At 35.3% G+C, this 25,913-nt stretch overlaps 1 protein-coding gene across 1 annotated transcript in view; it reads right to left on the bottom strand.

Moving 5' to 3' along the window:
* HMCN1 (hemicentin 1) overlaps positions 1-25,913 on the bottom strand; it is a 464,244-nt gene that overhangs the window by 252,033 nt on the left and 186,298 nt on the right. Inside the window, exons 10-11 of the mRNA XM_015543796.2 lie at positions 22,954-23,075; positions 17,307-17,582 (exon numbers count right to left, since the gene is read on the bottom strand). Of these exons, the coding sequence (XP_015399282.1) occupies positions 17,307-17,582; positions 22,954-23,075 (398 nt within the window). The remainder of the gene's footprint in view (positions 1-17,306; positions 17,583-22,953; positions 23,076-25,913) is intronic.

A 25,913-nucleotide genomic window follows, 5' to 3' on the forward strand; every position in this document is an offset into this window, starting at 1 on the left:
AATCAATTCCACATTTTACATCTATATTACTACAGAATGCGAATTAATCTTCAAAGAAAGTACCATCAAAGAAATAATAATTTTCTTAGTGTAAATATTTCCCACTCAGTAAGATAAATGAAAATAAATTCACTTCCACAGTGTTTGAAATAGAAGTTATAGGTATTAACAAAAATAAATAAATTTAATAACATGTGGTTTTTGCACAATTATTATGTTCCAGGCTCTGTGCTAACCTGTAGGGAGACAATGATGAGCCAAACAGACATGGTGCCAACTTTCCAGTTAACTGCATTTTTAATATAAATGAGATAGAGAAATTCAATTAGTTAGATCTTTATATATTTATGATATATCTTTACTATAAGTTAGCCTGCAAATTGTGGCTTAATTTCACTAAGAAAAATTAGTCTGAGAAATCCTGATACATTTGAAGGAGATACAAGTGGTAACACTAGACCAGTAGGCTACACAACTGGATAAAACTAATTAGTGCCTAATTGCAAGCAGCTTACAATCACCAGCCTTTTTTTCCTGTTTACATTGTGTTCTTCAAATTATGATTGTCTTTGAAGTTAATGTTTAAAGGGTTTTTCCTGCCTGTGGAATTGGTTGATAGTCTTATTATTCCATGGATTCTTCTTGGTGAACATATGGCTACAGAAATACAGGAGGTCAAGGGCAGACTGCCCTTGGCCAGTAAGTTCAAGTTGTGATTCCATCTGGAATCCATCAATTCTGAAATGCCAGAGGACTACACATGCTGTGGGAGTGTTTCAGATAATCTTTAGGGGATGAGGGGAAAAAGGAACACTACTTTCTCTTTGGAATTTATTGAATACCCACATTTATTCAGTCCCACTTTCTGAAAATAAAATGTTTCTTATGCTTAGCTCATGTTGACCTAGGATTGCTGCAAAGATTCAGCAGCTCTTGGGATTTATGTCTAAACATGGTGCCTCCCGATAAAGTCTAACAGAATTGGCCTGGCATCTCTCCCAGCAAGAATTCCACTGGTAGGCTCTGTAGTTCAGGTATCAAAGTAAAAATAAATGTCAGTTACTCAAACCAGGATGCAGAGGTCTAAGAGGTCATTTCTCAAATAAAGCCTGGACATAGGGTGCTGCTCAGGGTCATGAAATCAGTCTGTGTGCATACATACAGATGGGATGACATCATCTCACAGAAGGTGAGAAATTTGCCATTGTCCTGGAAAGAATATTTCTGCTGACAATAAGAAAATCAGAAAGGAAATGAACAAACATGGAAGCAAAATTAGATTTCTGCCAAATAACAGTTGAATAAAGATGGTCAGAATGATTCAGCCTTCACTTGATTAGGTTAAATAAGGCTGTAATAGACCTCACTATAATTATTTCAACTGTTAGAATTTTTAATTTTCCAGAAAAACAGCTCCTCTTGTTTTAATAAAGTGGTTTTAATGGAGCAGAACAAGCTTAAAAGCCTTAGTTCAACTCTATCAAAGTCTAGAGTCAAATTTTAGGCTTTGGGGGGGAAGTAATCCATTCTTAGTTGGTTTTCAATCTTATTTCACCACCATAATAATCACCATTATCATCACCATTATCACCATCATCATCACCACCACCACCATCAACCATCAACATCATCACCATAAATAACAACTTGCTTTTCATTAGCCAAAACAATGGAAACATGGTGCTCTATTAGTATTAAGGCATTAATCCATTCTTTATATTTTAGTCATAAAAAAAGCAAAATAGATGAGTTTTTACAATTTCTCACCAGTGATTTAAAGAGATACACATAGATTATGATACTAAAAATAAAAAAATAAATACTGTTTTAAGACTTAGGTGTCTTAGCACACTCTAAATGGTAAGGCTAGCAAAATGAATTGAAAATAGCTATTGTTCTGCCTGCAAAGGCTGTGGAAGATAAAATCTTGCCTAACTCTTGCAAATCTCCAATGTCAACCTCACACTCTCAAGACATATTTCCTGTTGGTGGTCAGCTGGATCTGACTTGTTGCTGTTTTGCCTCTGATAGGACATTCTCAAAGAAAAGATCTAAAAGACTTTCTTTTCAAGGTGATTTAATTATCACCAATAAATTAATCAGATGATGGAAATGCTTTGAATTATCTAAGCAACAATTTAAAATATTTTCACCACTGGCATGTGTAGATTACCTGGGCAAATTTCTTTGTGTTTCATCCTTTCACACAACAAACATTTATTGAGTACCTATAATTTAGACACTTTATAACCACACAGAACTCACAGAATACTGGATACAAATCCAAATTATGTACAATGAGGTACTAAATCTCCTTCTGGTAGTCAGCTCTTCAAATAGGAAGGTTAGCAAAATTATTGAGTGCCTGTTACATGGTAGGTATCTAACTCTAGGCCTATCATTTATTTTCCACAATAACTCTATGAAGTGTCACAGCCATTCTACAGATAAAGCACCTAACAAACCTCAACATGGTTAAGTAATCTACGTGTCTGGTCTATGCCTTAGTGGGGATAATAAGGCACAGTGTTATTGCAGATTAGTTAAATTAACACACATAAAACACTTAAAGCAATTGCTGGTGCACAGTAGGCACTATGTAATTTTTGCTATTATCAATATTCCATTATACAGTAAAGTATGACGGAGAGTGATCAAATAAGTGACATAGCATTTAAAATAGGTGTGTCTATATATATTATCTAGGCATTTACATATGAAACTTGATCACAATTCTCATGCTTGCATGTTCTATTTAGATCACAAATCCCACTAATAAATAATATGAAATATACCTTGTTTGATTCTTCTGAAATGTAACAAGTTCTAGATACTCAAAATTTGTTAGACATTTCAATAAAAATAGATAAATCTAGTTTTTCCACATTTTGCTGATTTAAAAAGACCCACGCTAATACCTACGTCACCTGGCACTTGTTAAAAAGGGGATGTGATGATGTAATGAGCATATGGTTATGATAATATCAATTTCATACTGAGTGAAGTAATTCTGGTCATTAGGGTTTAACTTCATCCATCATCTTGAGAAATATTTCCTTTTTTTACTGCAACATTCTCTCTGGTGACGTGAACTAATTAGTGACAGACATCCACCCTTTCCTGACACCATAGAAAAAAAATTAATACTTCTAATGTTCATACAGACATAACATGGCAAAAAAAAAGGAAGCCTTGTCTGGCCCTTTGACTTCCATGTGGCAGCATGTGATTATGGAAGAAACGTCAGCTCTCCATGGAATATACTCAACAATTTAACCAGGATTCCCTTGTTCATTGTCAGCTTTAAAAATCCTCCTCATAAAGGAGCAACTAATAAAATCAGTAGACTTATTTCTTGTCCCCAGAGAAACAGGATGATAGTGTGTTTTAAACAAAACTTTAAATTCATACTGTGTAATACATACCACACCATTTATTCTTTCACTCCTCAGCCTGTTCAGTACAAGCATTTGGAAATATAGCAGCCACTGTCACCTTAAAATGGATAAACTGCTTTAGCCTCTTTCAAAAAATTTTGCCAAACTTACTCACATGATATAATTTTTAATTATGGTAAACTAAACAATACTTAAAAAAATCTTTATAAATTTTTCATAAGATAACTATCAGACTTTGTTACAAAATAGGTTTTAAATGTAAGCAGTGATTTGCTGGCATGAGCTGGGAGGGGAAAAGAAAGTACTTATGTAATGAAATCGAACATTGTTGATGTGACCCAGATAAGCCATTGAAATTCACATGGAAACATGAAAGATAAAGTTAGTGACCCAAATCTTCCCTATAGTCTGTTACTATTACTTTGAGGTCCATTCAGCAATTAAGGAACACACACCTATTGGGTGCAATTGTGTTTTTCTCTTTGTGCAGGGAGCTGTGGTTAAAAGGCGGGGGGGGGGGGCAGTAAAAAAGTACCTCAGTACATATAATATGATTGGGGAAAAATGATGGTAATTAAGTACAAAATTGTGTGTCACAAAAAGAAAGAAAGAAAGAGAAAGAAAGCAAAAAGTTCTACAGAAGCCTGACTATTCAGAAAGATGGTTTAGTTGATGGCCATACCACCTGAATCTCCTCTGATCTTAGAAGCTAAGCAGGGTCATGCCTGGTTAGTACTTGGATGGGAGAAAGAAGGTGGTTTATGAGAGGAAGTTCACATCAAAGGTAGGATTTAGATAGGAAACATTAAAGTCAAAATAGCTCTTTGAGCTAGGTCATAGAATCTGAGTGAGAACCATGTAATCTGGAGGTAGTCGGGATGCTTCTGTGACTCAAGCAATGGGCGTGGAATTGGGCAAATCGTGGAAAGATAGAAGTAACAGAGCAGAGATAGAGCCAAAGCAGCAGAAAACAGGAATCCACTGAAAGTATAATGGACATGGAGCCTGGTAGAGGAAACATTCACTGGCCACCAGAAAATCAGTTCTGGAGACTGAAGATGAAGACAGGCGTAGTACCTAGCCACCCTTTGGAGAAATTCGATACCAAGAAAATTCAAAACTCCTACAGACACTACAAACTGTCTGCCTGATACTGCTCTAAGAGATAACATTTAGCAGCATGAGTAATATTTCATGGCAGAAAATAATCTGATAGTTTCTCTACTTTGAATTCATAATTAGAGGTGAAGTTTTAAGAACAAATTCAAATATTTAGTTACCCATGTTAAAGAAACAGGCATAAAGGAAAAGACATAAGAATATCTGATTCATTTAAAGTGAATAGTATCCATATATTGAAACATTTTTCTTTTTTTTTCTCCATACATTGTTTTAGGAGAATAAAGGTTGAAGATAAAATGTTAAAAGTATTATGGAAGATGGGATGCCTGAGGGAGCTCAGTCATTTAAGCATCCCACTTAGGCTCAGGTCATGATCTAGCTGCTAATGTTTGAGCCCCGCCATCGGGCTCTGTGCTGACAGTTCAGAGCCTGGAGCCTGCTTCAGATTCTGTCTCCCTCTCGCTCTCTGCCCCTCCCCCTCTCGCACTCTGTCTCTCTGTCTCTGTCTCTGTCTCTCTCTCTCTCTCTCTGTCTCTCTCTCTCAAAAATAAATAAACATAAAAAAATTAAAAGTATTATGGAAGAGTCAGTGTGTGGAGGGCTAACGATTGTCAATTTTATTCTGAGGTAATTAGGAAACCACAAAAAGGTTCTGAATGCATGGGCATTTAAGGGAGGGGCACCTGAGTGGCTCAGTCTGTTGAGCATCCCACCTTACTCAGTTCATGATCTCACAGTTCGTGGGTTCAAGCACCACAGTTCATGGGTTCAAGAACCCTTGAACCCAGTTCGTGGGTTCAAGGTTCTGTGCTAACAGCTGGAAGCCTGGAGCCTGCTTTGAATTCTGTGTTTCCCTCTCTCCCTCTGCCCCTCCCCTGTTCGTGCTCTGTCTCTTTCCCTCTCAAAAATAAACATTAAAAAAAATTTTAAAGCAATCTTGGGGAAAATCCACCTAATTATACTATGAATTAAAGTGAGGGAACAAAATTTGAAGGAAGTCCAAGAAAAGAGGATTTTAGTAGTTTAGGTTTGTGACATCCAAAGGGGATGACATGCAAAGTTACCAGGGAAATAAGGAAGGGAGTGATTTGAGAGACACTGACAAACTGAACTAACTATGCGTAGGGAAAGTGGGAAGCACCTGGGCCTAAACATATCATTATACCTGGGATAATTCCATCTGAACTCTAAATTTCACATTAGCTCATTCACACTGATCCCTATTAGCATTGCCAAGCATCCACTGATTCCAGCATTGGCCCACAGAAAATATGTCCCAATACATCCATAAATAAAAAGAGAATTGGAAATTCAATTTTAAAAATTGATACACTGTGTTTGTGTGGTCTGAGGAAGGAGCACACAAAGTGAAAGCGAGAAAGAGGAGGGCATGATTCCTTGAAATAGATCCCAAGTGCCCGGACTCCTGGTCTAGTGCTTTCATTACTCCAGGAAGCAATGAGATTCACAGAATCAGGCAAGAAAGGATTTTTATCTCGGCAACTTTCAGTTTAAGAAGCAGGGTTATAAAGTTCTAGAAGCTTTCCTTAGCCTCCTCCAAAGGGTATGTGTCCAAAAGTCACCTAGTGAAGCAACCAATTGTAAATTGTTGTTTAAAAAGGCATTGAATTACATTTTGGTAAAAAAAAAAAATGTATTTTCAGGGCTGTCAATTAATCCCTGTGATGGAAGATTTCCAAGCTTTTAAGTGTTCCTAGTGATAATTTCATGTAATGAGGAATTAAGACTCTGATGAGAAGATACTCCATTAAGTAGTTTTCAGTATTAAGTTTCTGTTTTTTACTTGAGTTCTCACAATAAAATCTAAATAAATATCCTTATTTTGGAGATAGTTAAAAACCTACATTCAGCCTAACCACTTAATTGATTCGTATATTTGAAAACATAATAGAACATATTTATAACTGCTCCCCAAATACTTTTCTTCATTGTGGATGATACGTTGAATGATCTAACATCAAGCAATGCTAGATGAGAAATTGGAAAATAATTAGTATTTAATTACTGACCGTAATTTCTATTGAATTGTACAGACTGTAAAATGTATTTTACAGAGTCTCTGACTCTTCTAAATATCTGTGTTTCCTGTTGAAAAAGCTAACTTCAAAAAGTTACATAATGACTGTCATTGAGCCTGCTGAGAATTGTAATTAGTAGTTATGTCCTATCCCAACAGATGTGTACCTAGTGATTTAGCTCAATCAGTGTATTTAAAACATACTGACATTGTTTGAAAATGCATTACTTCCGCTTCTGATTAGGGAGGTAACTCCAGCTAGTTCTAGTGGTAACCAACTTTTAAGTATGAAGCTTGCACAATGAGTAACAGAATTTCACTAAGAGTGATTTACAATAGACAGATGTGCTTGTTCATTTAAATTTTCCTTAATTTTCAAATGAGTAGAAATGTTAATGGAATACATTTTCACATCTTTTAAGTTTTTCCATGCCTACTAGAAAGTTCCCATAAAAATGGCCAGGGATTCCTTCCAAAGAGCGAGAGCACAGGATGAAAACTAAAAGCCAACGAATCAGCCAAACAAAAACAGAAATCAACTGCCTGAACAAAGAGGCAAAGGCCACTGAAATCCCAAAGATAATGGAATCAAGTGCATATTTCCAAATGATATCTCATCAATGTAAATATGAAGACCTGGCTATAACTTTTCCAAAATGGCAGAATTATTCCTGAATGGCAATAATTCCAATGAATTAAGAGAGTCCTTAATATACACAGCAGCTGCAATAAATTTCCAAAGACTTCTGCTCTTGCTATTTCTGCTTTTCTTTTTTCTCTGGAAAATACTACAGTTATGCTATCCAAATCGGTAGCCACTAGCCAAATGTCTATTTAAATTCACATTTAAATTATCTAAAACTAGATCAAATTTCAGAACAAGTTCCTTAAGGAGCATTAGCCATATTTCAAATGCTCAAGTGCCACATACAGTTAGTAGCTACCACACAGAGCATCACAGATATACTTCTATCATTGTAGAAAGTTCTATTAGTGCTGGACTAGAGAGAAGGTCTGTTAAATCTGAGAGGTCATTTATTCATTGATTTACCAGTAGGTGGTGCATTAGCAATAAAACACATAGGCAAGGACTAAATCTTGACAGTTATAGCTGGATTTGCAAAAAATCCCATACCCAAACACCAATATGGTTAGGAAATACAGTTAATAAGAGAAGGGCAATAATTTCAGAGATAGGCAGTGATAAATTTAGGCTAAATTCTATTTAGTAAAAAAATACTAATGGCAAAACACTTGAAGATTTATTAAAAATTTACAATTTTTATTTCCCAATGTAAAATATAAGGATATATATATGTAGCAAATGTTTGCTCCTTTGGTATCTATTTGAATTCCTAGTATAAAATTCCTCATATAAAATTATACTAATTCCTAGTATAAAATTATTTATGCATTAACATTGTTGCCATATAATACTATATTTTTCCTTTCCTTAACATTTCAGGAGCTTCTTAGTCAAAACAGATTAAGACAATAAATATGATTGATAAGAAGGTTAGAATTTTTAAAGTCTATTCTTTCTTACTTAGAAAATCTTCAATTAAATGATGACCAGCATTGACTATTGCATTACCTTTTCTTTACTGGGCTCTCTTTATATCAATTTTCCAAAATCACAGAATTTCCAAATAGAAGAAAGTCCATTCTCATTTGACTTGGGGAAAAAAGGGTCAATCATAATTAGCATTATTACTTCATAGCATAGTAGAAAAATACTATTAAAGCTTTACATATATGTACATGTATCTTCTGATCCAGACACAATTATGGCAAGGATATCTTTTGACTATCAAAAGTTGACAATGTAATATTATTCAGTGCTAAAAAGAAATGAGCTATCAAGCTATGAAAAAGACATGGAGGAACCTTAAATGCATATTACTAAGTGAAACAAGCCGATCTGAAAAGGATACGTACTGTATGTGTCAAACTGTAAGACATTTTTGAAAAGGCCAAACTATGGAGACAATAAAAAGATAAGTGGTTTTCTAGTGGTTGGGGGGGGGGGTGAAAAGGAGAGATGAATAGAGCACAGAGGTTTTTAACAGCAGTGCCAATAAACACTCTGCATGGTACTATAATGATGGATAAATACCATTATAAATTGGTCCAGACCCACGGAATGTACAATGTCAAGAGTAAACCCTAATGTAAACTACAGACTTTGGGTGATTATGAAGTGTCAGTGCAAGTTCATCAATCCTAACAAATGTACCACTCTGGTGGGGGAAGGTGATAATGGCAGAGGGCAGAGAGTATATGAACCATCTCTGTAACTTCCTCTCAGTTTTGCTGTGAACCTAAAACTACTCTAAAATAATAGGGTTTTTTTTTTTTCAAAAAAAGGGTTATGGTACTCAAAAAAGGATAATTTTATAAAGTATGCAACACTTATAGAATCAAAAGTACATAAAAGTAGATCTACATAGCACTTCTAGCAGGAAAGACTTAAAAATCTGGCAGTTACTTTATGTTGCTAGACAAATTCATTTGTTACCTTCGTTATCTTATCAGGGAAGTGACCCACAATGTGATTGCAAAAACACTTAGCCTTGCAGTCCAATCTGAGGTTCAGAACCTCCCATCCTTCCAGTTGTCACTTCCTGACTCCCACACTCTCCTTCCCCAACTTCATCATGACCCAAACTCCTCTGACTCTTCTGATTTATTCCAACCTATCAGACGATGCCTTTAACCTTCTCTTCTTTCTTTATGCAGCCTAAACTCCACAGAGCTATCACTGCAACCACTTTTTCTCCCCCGGGTACCTTGTTTTTATTGTTTGCTGAGCCAACATCACAAAGTCACAAACCTGAATGATTTTTCCACTTGTATATGAAAAGGATCCTGAAAACGGCAGGAAAAAGAAAATCACACCATCCTAGGGACAGATCTCCCTCTTCAGCTGGACCCTCTACTCTCAGCATGCCCACACTGCTGTGTCTTCATTCTTCTGTGACTTTACACATGTAATTTTCTCCATCTAGAAAGGCTTTCCTGATTTCTACCTGGGTAATGCTGACTTATATTCCAGTGGATACCTCAGGTACCATCTCCTGTGTGAAGCCTTTCTCAACATTCACTCATCACTAAGAATTAAAGACTCCTAGGTATAATACCCTGGTGAAATTCTTACCACACTGTGTTATAAATATTCATTTAATTTACTTATTCCCTTTCTTATATTATAAACTTATTGAGGGGAAGGATGCTGTTCTATCTTCATTTATACCCTCAGCAAAGAGCACAATATCTGACACTTAAAGTTTTGGTGAATACATGAAGGAAGGAAGGAAGGAAGGAAGGAAGGAAGGAAGGAAGGAAGGAAGGAATAATGAATATATAAACAAATAAGACACCAGCCCTGATCTTTGGCAGACCTGTGTTTTTAGTCAAGACACTTCATGTGTTTCAGTATTTGTTTTAGTACTATGAAAAAGTATACTGATAACAGTATTATTCAGATAGTGCTGTAGGAAACAGCATAAATGAAGATTCTATCATTTATCATTTAAATATCATTTAAAATTATTATCAGTTTAGCACTATCAATAACCAAATGCTCCTAATGTATACCTTTCTGCAGATCCAGCAATAAGTACTAAGAATTAATTCAACTTTTATTCATAATAGTCAAATATCATATCCCTTTCCTCATAAATAAAAATAGTAAGTTACTATGTTTTTTCCTGTATTACAAATATCTAATCTGTAGGAACAGAATTTATTTTTAATTGGATAATGAATTTATAAAATAATAAACATTAATCAATGTTCAGAAAGAATATAACTCAAATAATTTTTTAGTACATCTTATGATGGAAATATTTTTCGGACTTGCCTTACCTAAACACTCTATTCTGTTTTTTTTTTAATTCCCCAATTAACATTTATTAACCACTCTCTACATCCCAGGCACTGTACTAAATGAATATACTCTAGCTCATTTTCTTTACTGTCCAATACCATCTAACATTATCCTAACATTTCTCTTCACGGTCTCTGGGCCCCTGAAAAATTTCTCTTGGACTAAAAGATAAATAAAAATTTAAAAAAAGGAAATATGAACTCGACTTCTCATTCAGACTTCCCACAGACAGGATGCAACACTATGCACTAAATATTGTGTCAGGCACTAAAGACACCAAACTGAAGAAAATTGGACCCTGCCATCATGGAACTTACGGTTTAATCGTCTTACATTCTCTCTGTGTGCTTGTTTTGGAGCATATTTATGGTTGTTTCTCTCCCCTGACCTGCTCCTTAGCTACTCTACCAGAACTTGGGTCAAAAGATTTACCAAACTGTTGTGATCTACCTGGCCTACTGTATAAGGCACCAGAGAAGGAAGGAGCAACGGAGGGATAGGGAATTAAAATCAAGCAGTGATTTCTCTAAATCATCGTTACACACAATGCTGGAGATTTCCAGAGATTCTTAACCTATGCCACAGAAACCTGAGGACATCTGTAACTTTCCTATTGAAAAAAATTTAGGGGGGTACATGGGTAGCTTAGTTGGTTAAGCATCCCACTCTTGATCTCAGCTCAGGTGTTGATCTCAGGGTAATGAGTTTAAGCCCCATGTGGGGCTCCACATTGAGCATGGAGCCTACTTTTAAAAAAATTCACTGCTCTCACTTTTCTGTCCATACCCAAGAACGATTTATTTATATTATCTTTTTACACTTTCCTCTACCTGCCGGAACTTAAGGCCTGCTAATAGCCTGTGTAGGCATTTCTGTATTCAATGCAGAACAATGGAAAGACCCAGTTTAGATCTGGGCTGTGTCACTTGCTGGCTTTGTAACCTAGGGCAAGCCACTAGGGATTACATAACCCCATCCTAAGTCAAGGAAGATGTATAATTTTATTGAGTAGAATTGCATTTTGTTATAAACAGAAGCTTGCCTGAAACCATGGAGTCATTAGAATACATTCATCAGATAAAGAAAGTGAACATTAAACTTTTCTCTTCATAAAGTTTACAGTCACCATAGAAAGAACCAGGAAAGCAAATATTTCTATGGGAAACTGCATTTTCCTTGGATATCAGTGCAGTGAATATCTGAATCAAAACTTCACTAGATTATTTTCCTTCAAACCTAAAGGCCTCCAACTTACTCCTTATTAGATCCATAGTACAGAAGGCAACAAAAGCCAGTATCTTAACAGAGCATGTTATTCATTTGTGCTGATTCATACTGGGACATCAAACAACCAAGGAAATGAATACAATTAACTTTTGACAGCAAGTAATGATTTGAGGTTTTCATTTTAAGTGTGTGGTTTCATCTTATCTAAATGAAATCCACAAAGATGCACTAGTATTTAAAACATACATATACATGTCTCAGATCAACTTCCAACAACAGAAGGCTTAACTAGCAAGACTTTAGTGTATCAAAATGTCTAAGAAAAGAGAAAAGCAAATAAAAAGCAGTTTTCATCATTCAATCATGGATATCGCATTCTATAAATCACAATTTATTTCTGTGAAAATCTTGCAAAGGGAAAAATTGAAGAGATTGTCATGGCTCTGTTACTGGGTTATTCAGTATAAGAAAACCTAACTTATCAACTGAAATTCTGCATTTATTCTTTTTGCTTGACCTTACTTTGTTGCAGAAAGGATTTAAAATGCTTATTCTATAATATAGTCCTAAAAAATTCCAGATCCTTAAGCTTTCAAGTATGAATTTTTGTACTGATAAAAGTTCTAATCTGACACTTTTGAGAGGCACTATTTCTTAATTTATTTTCTTATTTATTCCTTATTTTTACATTACCTCTTATTAACTTTCTTAATTATACCTTAATTATTTTAAATATAAAAGTGATAACACAAATTTATGGAATATTTAGCAAAGAAAGAAAACACATTACCCATACATAATTCAATCTCCCAATAAAATTAATATGAGCACTTTCAAAAAAATTTAAAGCCTATTTACACAAAGTTTTTAAATAATGCATTCCTATTAAACACTTTTTTTTAAGTACATAAAAGTATAAATAAGAAGGTCACTTATAGTTCCAGTGTCCCCAAACAAGCAATGGTCAATCTCATATTCACATTTTTGTCTATATCAATCTAACTGGGTTTCCCCCCGACCCTTTCCCGTCATAACTGTGGGTGGCTTCAATTTGTTTGTTTATATGTTTGACTAGCCGGATTTCTGAGTCTTATAAGCCCTGCTTGAGGAAATCCCCTTTTGGAAGAATTTCCTGTATCTAATTACACCATTTTCCCCACAGTGAGGAATTCTCATAATGAAGGAAGCATATCAACCTATTCACATTCTCTCATGCTCATTATGTGACTGATTCAAACAACCACAGTTTCTACGATCAGTGTTTCTTCTCAAGGCTCTTCTGGTAGAATGATAATGAGCCTAATGTCACTAAGGGAAATGAGAATGATGGAAAAGAGCCACTAGGACACTTGCTTCTGCCAAGGCTGGACTCAAAATTCCACGATACTGCCAAAACTGAGGTCTTTGAAGTGTCCATGGTCTAAGGAAGAGTTAAAGTCCCACTGGGAACATTGGAATGGCTTATTCTAGGATGGGGAAAAGAATAATCTGATTTTATCTGCTTTTCTGCTTCTCCCTTAGAGAGTAAAGAATATCTTCCCAAATGAGAGAACATATTCAGACCCTAAGAACCAAACTATGACAAACAGTCATTGCAATTATTTTCTAGCCTTTAGCACATCTGAGAAGTCTGACACCAGTCTGATTTTATCCCTCCATTTACAACATATTGGGTCAGTCTGAATGTATGCTTGTGGAGTTTTTTCCCTTGTACTAATAATTTCAAATTTCAGCCAGGATGTGTCTAGATGAAATTCTCTCTTCATTGACCTCGCTTGATTTGCTTACCCAGGACAATTTTTTTTTCTTCTCTAGGATAATTTTCTTCAATTATATCTTTTTCTATTTCTTTAGTGTCACTTGTCTTTGTTATATAAATATATATGCTATATACCTACATAGCTTTAAGTTCCAAGTTCCAGTCTCTGTTTTTTATTTCTACTTGAAAAACAACAACATATTACTCACTCATAGTTTTTTTCCTCAACATTCTGAAAGAACTTCTCAAGTTTGTGCACCACATCCCTGATTTTATTTTTATGTAGTGTAAATTCTGTTTTTTAGTGCCTCTGATTCAAATTTGCATTATAATATTGCATTTTAACATCAAATCCTTTCTTATTTCTTCCATCACACTTGTTGTTGATCTTTCACATCAGCTACTTCTTCTTCTATCATTCTATACTACTGCTCAAAGGAGGATAGGTCTTTTATAAAGACATTGGTGACACTAAACATTTTTTTCCCAGTCTCTAGAATGAACTGCTTTCAAAAGCATCCATTTCTTTCAAGGCTATCCCCCCTTGTTGTGTTCCTCAGTATTTTTTCCTTAGGTCCAGTGCTTTATTTTTTTTCCTATTTTGTTTCGATAATTTTCTGTTTATTCACACTCAAATCAGGTGACATCAAATCCAGACCCAGTGTCTGTCAACAAAGTGTTTTTTTTTTTGGGGGGGGGATGTATTGATGTTTATTTAGGCATTAAAAATATCATCCTGTACAAAAATCACTTAAAAATCACTTAAAAGACATCAAAACAAGAAGGGAGGGCTGTGTTGCAACTTATCCTAGAAAAATAGCAGAAAATGGTATACATTAAGATATTGAGATCACATTTTATAAGCAATACCAAATACCCCAAAAGTAGTTTCCATACATTTAATGTAAGTGCTAATTTTGGTAGATTATTTTATTACCAAAACACACAACTATTTCTACCTAAGATACACATCAAATACTTAAAAATAGTGTATAACTCTTTTTTACATAGAGGAAAGCTGAAAATAATATTGCCCAGTGATGATGCCTCACACTGCTACAAACTTCTTATTTTTCTGAATAGTGTATCCAAATTATATTAGTAGCAGTATAAAAATAGGTAATTTTTCTTGCCAGATCATACTCTAATTATCTTCTATAATATATAAATAATATTCTTTGTAAAAGTTAAGGTAATGATTTGCCATTTGTATCAATAAGACAGAAATATAATGACCAAAGTGTCAGAATAGTGTGTACACATTCAGGTATTTCAGTTCCAAAGAGTTTTGGAAAGTGTTTGGATGGACCTAGCTTATTTGGCTACTGTTGTTCTAGTTGAACTGCCTTTGCAGTTCAGACTAACTAACTGAGTTAGTCTGATGTCTAACTAACTAACTGAGTTAGTCTGATGTGCACAGCTCCTTGCCCGATTCTCATCTATGATGCTTTCCTGGCTGAGACTGGGATGCTGCCCTCTGCTACCATCTGTCTCTAAAATTGCTAGTTGACACCCCTATCAATGTTTCTCATTTCCAAATATTTTCATTTGGAGAGAAACATATATCCTAGGTTACAGTTCTCTACGAGAGTCCAGGTTGCTTGTCTACTTCCAGTTCTACTGTTTTCCTTACTGGATGGTTATCGCTATCAATATGTGTGAGGCAATACCATTATGGCTTCCTAAAGAGTAACATTCTCTTTTTCAGAAAGTATGAAACAGAAGGACAAAGATGCATCCACTCAGCTTTCATGTGAACATAAAAAAGATGCACCATTGATTGAGATTTTCATTATACTGACCTTAAAATATAATGATTACATATGCATACTTACATATACATATGTATATAAATAAAAATCTTTATTACATATATTTATAAATATATATTTATTATAAATAAATCTTTATTATGTATGTGTGTGTATATATATGTCTGTGTGGTATATATATATATATATATATATATATATATATATATATACACACTGTGTATACACACACACACACACACACACACACACACAGACATATATATAAAATTCATCCCCAAATTTTTACTACTGTTAATTGCCACTGGGTTTCGGTATTCTTTAGTTTTGTCTTTTTGAGGTCCTTATTGATATTTTACTGTTACATGAGGAGAGATTGCTGCAGCCACAGATATGCGATTTTAAACCAGAAAATTTGTGCCTGGGACAATTCTTTATCCATGGAAGTTTGAGAATCACTGGTGTAATCAACTAAATAGGATGCTAATACATTGAAAAGTTAACCTGAGGAAACTAGGAAGGTTCTGATTTTAGTTTACAATCCTATTCTAAGGGACTTCAAGTGAAGAACCAAGATCAAATTTTCCAAAGTCCATTAGCGTTTTGGTCTATCTGAAACAATCAGTTTAGTAAAGAACAGTTTCAAAATTCTGGTTACTCAGGTTACCACTTGGATTGACTCAAATGATCTAGGCTGTCTACCATGTGGAAATGCAGTGAACCATCTACAAAAGCAATGTTTCCCTAGAGGTTTCACCAGATCCACTAACAAAAGAGATGTACATTCAGACTATAGAACAGGTCTTAAATACCAGCGAGAAAACTACAATCAGATGACCAATTTGCTAATTCTCATAGTAGTTTTACTTTTCTGCTTCTAATAACACTCTAAGCGCTAGCCTTGAGTCTCAATGGTCATTTTCTTAGATAATCTTGTTAAAAACATCATCTGAGAGTGTTACTTCAGGCATGTCAAAAAGTTGTTTCTGATGTCATAACCAGATAGCCAGACACAATCCTGATGCAATCAGTCTCCCACATCGAGGATTTGAAATGAAATATTCTGTTGAGGTGGTAACTAAATCTTTCAGCTTAACAGTGTAAAACTGGCAATAGTAATTTGCTCATTACATTAAGGCTCTCAGCTGGTACAGACGTTTAGAAGCTAAATATGATTCTATTGAAAGAGATTCATTGGAACAGATTCTGACCTTCATTTGATTGTCCTGAATGATATATATATATATAGTTGGTAACCATTAAACCACATTGTTAACACACTGTTTTCAGCTACCTAACATTTCGTCTCTAAAGGCATAATTAAAGATTGGCTTACCCTTAGTTTATTATCTTGTGTGTATAAGATAAATAAGATAAAAACAACTCTGCTAATATTTAATAAAATTTCACCAAGATGAGAAACATCTTAAATCTTACTTTAAAAAGATATAAGCAAATTAGTTACATCGGAAATAATGTAATACTCAACTCGGGAAAGACTTTTTTTTTTTAATTTTTTTTTAACGTTCATTTATTTTTGAGAGAGAGACAGAGCATGAACAGGGGAGGGTCAGAGAGAGAGGGAGACACAGAATCTGAAACAGGCTCCAGGCTCTGAGCTGTCAACACAGAGCCTGACGCGGGGCTCGAACTCACAGACCGTGAGATCATGACCTGAGCCGAAGTCGGACGCTTCACCGACCAAGCCACCCAGGCGCCCCAAGACTTTTAACCAATCATTACAACAATTAGAATTTTTAAGTCCACATGATAGCCTTGGGAATTTAAAACTATTAAATCATCCAGAGACAATTTCTATTTACATTTTCTTAAAATAAAGGTCTCCAACTCTAGGACTGGTTGGTTGTGTTTGTCTTAAAACATCACCTATTTGTTAGTGATGTTTTAGTTTCCAGTTTGGTCAGCTTTAGGCCACATAAGATCCATAAGGGCTCTATCATTCAAAATAGTAATTGTTTGGGTAGATATTGTTATTGTCATAGCCAACCTAAGGGAATAGAGAAACCAAACTTAAGGGAATAGAGATCAAATGAAGAAGAGAGAAAGGCACTGTAACTCTGAAGTTATCATACACACATACCTTGCACCGTGAGGAAAACCGAAGCAGCTGATGATCCTCCTTCATTGGAGACTACACAATGATACTCCCCAGCATCACTGAACTTCACACTCCTTAGCTCCAATGAGAGGTTGGCCAGGATCCTCATCCTTGCTGGGTCTGCCAGGCTGACATCTCTGTCATTCCTCTGCCAGGTTACATTGTAATCCACCGCGCTGATGACGAGACATGTCAAAACTGCTCTTTCTCCAGGAGTGACTGTGACATTATCAGGCACTTGGATGACTGGAGGGGGCTCTGGGTGAAACGAAAAGATTCAAATCAAGAGACCTAATAGCCAGTTTGCTCCCTTATAGATGTAGTTTAAAAATGTAATGAGTGTATATTGAGAACCTGGTAGGGAAGATGCAGAAGACAGCTTATTAATTAGTATATATGTCTTTGACCCCAAGAAAATTATCTAGTTAAAAGATACTTTAAAAAAGTAGTACATGTTCTAAAAAAAAAAATCAACCACCTGATTTTTATCACATTTGCCAAACACTGTGGTTTTAGATGTTATGTCTTCAATGGGAAGATTTGAATGTTCTCTAATTGAAAACACCGTAGTGTAAAAGTGAATAATAGCACAGGCACTTGTAGCCTGAAGACACCATGCACAGGATATGCTTTTAGTGCCTTTAATCCTCAATGTAAAAAAAAAAAAATAAAAAGAAAAGAAAAGAAAAGAAAAGAAAAGAAAAGAAAAGAAAAGAAAGAAAAGAAAGAAAAAAGAAAAGAAAAGAAAAGAAAAGTAGTGAAGTAGTGCTTGTTCACACACCAAAGCATACCCAAGTTTAAATTTGTAAATTATAGATGTGAGAATCAAAAAGCCTTGGCAAAAGGATATCACTAGACTAATTTAGGGATTGGGGAATGAGGCAAATTTTTGAGTTTTGAAGAAGGTAGCATTTATGGATTTTTTTTAAATTTAAAAATGCTCATTTGGTGTTTTAGAGAAAAGAGGACACAAAGTATGGTAGATGATAGTATACTAAATATGATAATATTGGGTTCAAAGGGCTACAATCTCATTAAGAAGACAGTGCAACAGCAGAGTATGACAAATGTTCCCCCAAAGGAACAAGGGATGTTTTGACTGCAGGACAAGTTAAGAGTAGGCATAGGCCTTTAATAAAATTGTACACATGAAACCATGCACACAAAAGGTATTGAATAAGTCATGCACATTTCAAATGCCGTCAAAAATAACTTACTAATTAGATATTTAGCCAACATTCTAGAGAGAATTATATTACTCTAGTTAGGTTTGAGAATAAATACAAATGCCCCCCTAAAACATGTTCTGCCCAAATGCTTTAAAACGATCTGCTGCAACAAGCTGTTATTCAGCAATAATACAGCAATAAAACTGCAGTGAGCTATTCCAGCTGGAAACCCATGTGCCTGTTTAGTTTAAATATGAAAGAGTATTAGATATTCAAGATCAAATTTTATTCTTATTTATTTAAAACCATATATAAGTGCAGATGAATCATAAGCCTGGAAAAAAAAACCTGGAAATAATATGCCAAAACCATAGTGGTAATCTCTGAGGGACAGAAATGTGTATATTTTTCATATTTTCCTTTATATTTATCCTGCTTTCCAAACATTTAGAAGAGTAGATCCTATTTTAAATTATCTTTTAAAAAACAAAATTTTATCATTCTGCTATGTTCTTAAAATCTCTTAAGAAAATGGTTGATGAATCATGTGGAAAGAGGACACGACAAAGTTAGAAAGCTCTGGAGTCTGGCTAGGCTCGACAGAATATACGAGAAACTTTGTTAAATGTGAATTTCAGATAAACATCAAATAATATTCTCGTGTACATATGTCTCATGAAATATTTCAGACATACTTATATGAGATTCAAATTTAATTGGGCACTCTATGTTTTTACGTACTGAATCTGTCAACCATAGGCTGCCTAGTTCTCTCTCTAGGTATGTGACCTTAGATAAGTCAATTTATCCACAGGGTTTGCTTCCCTGTCTGAAAAAAGAGATAATCAAATTAGGTTATCTCAAATACCCTTTCTAGTTCTAATGTTCTATGACTCTCATATCCAAGATGGTATAGACCATCAAAGACCTGAAAGTCATCATAAATACATGTGTTCACATTCTATCGAGATCTTTATGAAGGCCACATGATGTTTGTATGGTTTTCTTTTTTGTTCTTTTGACACAAACTTCCTCAACTAAACTAGGTATTTTTTGAGATTTTTAGAAAATGGAAAATTGTACATTAGGCATGTAGGGAATGCTGGGCACATGCCCAGAGTCCTCTTAAGGATATAGGTACTCATTTCCCTGGCTGCTATGCTTCTTGGTTATATACAGCTCATAGCCAAGGGAGCTAACATGCTCAGGGTAAATCCCCCCTTTCCAGGGCACCCATCATTCAGGACCACTTAATGAGGAAACAAATCGAGGCTCTCTTGCCTTGATTCAGGGCCATGACAGCTCCAGAATTCCCTGTGGGATCCAGTAAGGCCCTAGCAGTGACTATATCACAATTTAAATTCTTCCACTTCTGTTACTCCCTTACCAGTGCATTTTCCTAGAAATAACCTTCTTGTATACAAACCCCACCTCAGAGTCTAATCCCTTTTCAAGCATAAATTGAAATATGTAAAATGCTAACTTTCTAATAATATATGGGAACAGATAAGGTTTGAAAGAATGACATACAATATCATTGCTGCCTAAATAACTAGAGATAATAAATAGTGTATATACTTAAATATTTATGTACGCATAAATTTGTGGGGTTGGGGGAAATGATGAGGGAGAATGACAACAGTGTGCAAAGGAGGCCAAGATAATAGACTGCCAGAAATAGCCTGGTCCTAGAAGTTTGAGGGACAGCCCTTCCTAAGTAAAAGAATGACTAAGGCTAGAATTAGGGAACCAGAGATGAAACCTCAGAACCTCATAACTGAGAGAAGAATGACAAGTATAGGCCTTATGACATTAGGTAAAGATCACTGAACAGGGAGTCAGGAGACCAGGAACCTTCTTCTCATCCCTATAATCATAATGGGTCATCGCCTGCTCCAGGCCTAAGTTTCTTTAGCTACAGAATGACAAGGTGGCACAAGATTATTTCCAAGCCCTTATCCTGTTCTAATACAATATCCTGTAATTATAAATTAAGATTGTCTGTCACTGACATGCTCCTGACAAGTTTTCTGTATTCCCGGTATTTTATGTAAACCCAGAATTTTAGTACTCTGTGTGTGTACTCCCTCAGGGGAGGGCATTGTGTTAAGAAAGAAATTCAGTAAATAAAATTAATGTAACTTTGTAACCGTACTAAATTAGCAATTATTCCTTGAAAAGAGTTTTTCATGTTTCTGCAACTCTACTCGTTTGTTTCTGTATGTTTATATGTAATAAAAGAAGTACAATGCTTTTTATACCCATTTTGCATCTAAAACATTCAATAATCAACATTTTTCATGAACTAAAAATCCTTACACATGTCAGCTAGAAGAAAATGCTGGAATAAAAAATTAGGGTAACATATTGGTAGAACTTTAGCTTTTCTTCAAACTGTGCTTGGGTGTCCTTTGACTTTACGAAATAAATTCGTGTCCATAGTGACACCAGAACATCACTATCTCAAAATGCCTTGTTTTCCAACACTCCTTTCCAAAATATAAGACCTAACTGTCCTATGAATTTGCACTTGATTCCAGCATGCCTTTAGCTAACTGCTGGGATCTCAGCCCAGGCTACAGGGGATTCAGAAGTGGGTGGAGGTTTGAGGCAACAGTGAGCCTGGCAAGAAATGTCTATTCTTCCAAGTCCAAAGGGGCACTTGCTTGTTATTTCTGCCATTACAGTCACTGCTGTTACCATCAGTGCTTCTGTTCCTTCTTTCATAATTGACTGAGTGGGACATAATTCCTGAACACTGGCTTGGGCACGTTATAATTTCCTAGTGATACCACTGCTTGGCTGGCACAAATTAAACTAATGAGGCATGTGTACAACACACATATGGAAGTTACTGACACTACAGAGTCAAATTCTTAAGAGTCAGTTCACAAATTCTTACTGGCACTTCCTAGTTGTTTATGCAAGATGTCTAAATCAACTCACTCAAACTTCTTTCCCTGTTGTCTTTCTCTCAATTAATATTGTTGGGAAAAAATAGTCAAGTGCTCAAGTGTTTGTTTTCCCAGAAGCTAAAGAACGTTGACACAATTCCAATGCTTTTCATAATTATTGGCGATGAAAAAAAAAATGAATAGTTTATGATGCATGTCAACTGAATTGTTTCAGGAGACAAGCTTTATTTTTCTAAGAATAAGAGAATACAAATAAATTCACGCCAAGAAGAACATGCTTGCATGCCTCTGTTTTAAAGTTCAGCTTGGACTTATTGATAACAAACATAAATCCTAGACTTCTAAACAGTCCTACAGTTATACAGTTGCTTTTGTGTTAAATTGCCTAAAGAAAATGCACATCCACACTAAAAGTAGGTATAGACAATGTTATAAACTCAGCAGCTACATTTAGGTCAGAATAGGGTTACTATTAAACACACAGCAACACTAGTCTATAAGACAGGTAGAAAATAATTCAATCAAAACAAACTTTCTAATAAATTCTAGATATGTTCTGAGTAAGTGGCTTAAATCCTGATCATTGGTTAAAAATGATAATCTTTTTGTGTCCTAAGAATTCTGGGAGATTAAAGGAAAAATGACTTTTTCGCTAAAATATATTGTACCTTAGAGCAATGAGTTTTGGGGTGCCTGGGTGGCTCAGTCGGTTAAGCATCTGACTTCAGCTCAGGTCATGATCTCACAGTTGTGAGTTCGGGCCCCGTGTCAGGCTTTGTGCTGACAGCTCAGAGCCTGGAACCTGCTTCGGATTCTGTGTCTCCCTCTCTCTCTCTGCCCCTCCCCAGCTCAGGTTCTCTCTCTCTCTCTCAAAAATAAATAAAAAGCAATGAGTTTTGCCTCCCATTTATTTGTAGGAAACATACTATCTACTGTGAAATAATTAGCATTTCTTCCACTCTTCTTAATACCAATACTGTAGCCACTGAGGTCCTGTGTTTCTTGAACATGATCGCTTTCACTGTCTTGAATTTAATGTCAGAATGCATTCATAAAAGCAGTCTGGTTATTACGAATATGGGAAAGAAAACGGGAAATTTAACCTTGTTATTCCCAGAACAGATCTCTCCCTTTTCTTAAATTTTATCCCTTCCTTTCTTTAAATTTCTTTCAATTTTAATAAAAATTCTAGGTGATCTTTTCAAAAAACATTTATTAAGAGAGCCTACAATAATAATGATAATAGTACAAGAACAATAACAATGATGGCTAGGGTCTATTAAGTGTTTCCATGTGCCAGGCTCTCTTCTATGTGAGTTTATACTATCTCATGTAACCTCACATTTCTCAATGAGATAAGAGACTGTTACTGATAATTATCTTCCTATCATAGTTTGGGGAAACCAAGGCACTGAGTCCTTAAATGCTTGTCCCAAGGAAGGTCACACAGCTAATATGTAGTGAAGCCAGGATTATCAAACATCCCATTTCCATAGCTGCACTAATTTCCAGGCAACTGCAAAGCAATTAGTGACAATTACTTACCTGACACATCAAAAAATGTCTGTGCCCGTCCAGTCCCTGCACTGCTGACAGCGATGCACTCATAGGCACCTTCATCAGACAAAGTGACCTTTTCAATCTCCCAGTTCACACTGGCAGATTCCCTGGGGCAAGAAAATAGAAACTATTTTAGTTACGACAAAAGCAAGACAAAGTTGAAAGCAGTGATTTTTTGGAAGTATTCATTCAAAAGAACAATGTAAAAATAAGCAGATGAAACTACAGAGTTCCTCATAGCTTAAAATTATACACCTTTTAATTAGAAAGGCATTGAGGAAGGCACCTATTGGGATGAGCACTGGATGTTGTATGGAAACCAATTTGACAATAAATTTCATATTAAAAAAAGAAGAAGAAAGTTAAGCTCTCTGAGCAAAAGGCACACCAAAGGCAATAAGACACAGAGTTTGTGAATTTCTTTAGGGAAACATTTTCTGGCTATGTGAAAATATAAGATAAAGATTTAATAGAGCAACACTCCTTAAATCCTCTCTCCTTCCATATTATTTCCAGTTTTGGGTCTTGTTCAGTAGAGGTTCTCAACCAAAGCAATTCAACAAGGTAATTCATGAGTTTGAAGGTAGAAAATTGACTTTTTGATCCCAAAAAGTTCTCTTTAATTTTCTTGTATATAATTTCCATATAAGGCTATGGAACATATCTGGTTCAATCTATGTATAAGTTGACAAAAGAAAAAAATTACCAGTTTTATTATCAAACCTGTCAGTTAGGTTAAAAAAAACCATTTGCTATAATATGTATCCATTCATTTAACAAATACTTATTCTTTGGCCTTTAACACTGTTCAAATTGCTTTCTATTTTTTGGAAGTGTTTTAGTAATAGATATTTAATTCTGATAGATATTTCATACCTAATTAGTTAATAGATATTAATAGATACTTTAAAGGATTCCAATAATCTACAAAATAGGCATTATCTTATTTTAAAATAGAATTGAAAATCATAACTATTTTCTTAATTTTCTTCTTACACTCATCCATAGCTATTTTTAACCTTCTTTAACATTCAAGACATAGATGAGATGAAAAGCCCATTGCAGAGGCTAAAGACACCTTACACTGAAGTCTGAAAGTGGTATGAGATATAATAGCTCAGTTATAACACCAGATCTCTTGCTGTCCAAAAAAAAAAAAAAAAAAAAATACCCGTCATCAAAAAGCCACGAAGAACTTACTGAGCTCTTAATGTGTATTTATCACTAATCTAGACTTTGTAAGAGAAAGTGAAGGCACAGGTTCCTGTTCATCAGAAAAGGGACAAAATAAGCAAGGTCACTGTTCCATATATTTTAGTAACAGAATATTCACTTTAGTTCATGTTTCCTTTCAACCATATACACACGAGGTGTCAGTAGTCCTTTCTGTCCCATTCAGAAGAAAAAGGAGTATGAGTGTACTCTAAGCCACAGTCATCACCTAAGCTATATCTTTAATGCCTAAGAGCAGTAAGCAAAGTCCAAGTTTGTAACTGTCATCGTCTAAGAGGTACTGGTAAGTTCCAGGGAGGCAGAAGTTTGAAATACATACAGTGTGTCATGTTTTCTGCAATGCCTAGTTCGGACCCAAGCACACAACACTAGGATTCATCAAAACTTAGACACATGGATATTTTAGAAACAGATAGTGACAATTCTTCTAGTCCCTCGTTTTAAAAACAAGTAAGTCGAGATTCAGGAAGAAGGATAAGTAATTAGTTCAAAGGCACGTAAACAGGGTGAGATTACGTAAAGAATATTCTTGACAGTGATACTTGCTCCTCTCATTTATGAAATATTACGTGAAAATAATTCTCTTTTTTTCATGTAGTCTTCTCAGTTAACATTAAAACTCTAAGAAGTTTTGAAGGCATGACCTTTGGAATAAGGAAAGAACATGTCAAATAGAAATGTGTCCTGCTGCTAATGCAAACTAATTCTCTCTTACATCCCCTAGTGACCATAGCGACTCACATAACAAAGATTAAGTCACATGTCTCAAGTTATTAGGAAATCTAGGGCAGGGACTTGCGAGTGAATCAGGGTTAGAGTATCAATCCATCACCACCCATGCCAAATTCTGTCTTTAGCCTCTTACACACAAAGAGCTTAATATATGTCAGCAAGGCATGTCACATCTCTGGGCCACAGAGCTGGAAAAATGAAAGAATTCTTGTGGCTTACCTCCCAGGAATTGTGTGGAATTAATGAATTAATATTTATAAAGAATCTCAAGTGTCTTTGAAACATGTTACTATTTAAACATGAAACAGAATTATTTGATTTCATCAGGCAGTTATGTGGCTTCATCATTTAATATCCTGGTCAGTTATGTTGCTGGTTATTAAACATGGAGCTTAGGGAATCATTAAGATACACAATATAAAAAAAGTAGCAGGAAGTAATACAGTTCAATCTTCAAATAGTGGAATTTTTTTCTAAAGTTATACTGAATATTCCTGCCATAGTTTTTGCTTAAAATGACCCCCTAAAGAGATTAAATAGGCTAATACTGTCAAATATTTAGCATTTTATGGAAGTTATTTATATTACTATTGAATCAACAGCACAGAAATTTTGTAAAATAATTTCTAGAGTTTTTCTCCAAATGTAGTTTGTTTCATTAGTAAGATTAAAAAAAAATTCCAGAAATCATCCTCCAGATTTCAAGATCTACTCAATTTTCTCATTGATTATTTATATTTATCTAAAAAAGCCATCCATCTTCACAAGGAAGATCAGTGCTTCCTCACCCACTCCCACTGATTGTTACGTGCAGTAGCCACACATGCTCTCCCTCCACCTGCTGTCCCAGCACACTTCACTTCCCTAACCCCATCCTCTACCCTTCTCCTGGCTCACTGCACTCCAGCCACACTGGCTTCCTTCCTGTCTTTCTTTCCCCCATGCCCAGTCAGCTCCAGCCTCGTGCATTTGCACTAACT

The sequence above is a fragment of the Panthera tigris genome, chromosome F3 (assembly GCF_018350195.1).
Source record: "Panthera tigris isolate Pti1 chromosome F3, P.tigris_Pti1_mat1.1, whole genome shotgun sequence".
NCBI lineage: Eukaryota > Metazoa > Chordata > Mammalia > Carnivora > Felidae > Panthera > Panthera tigris.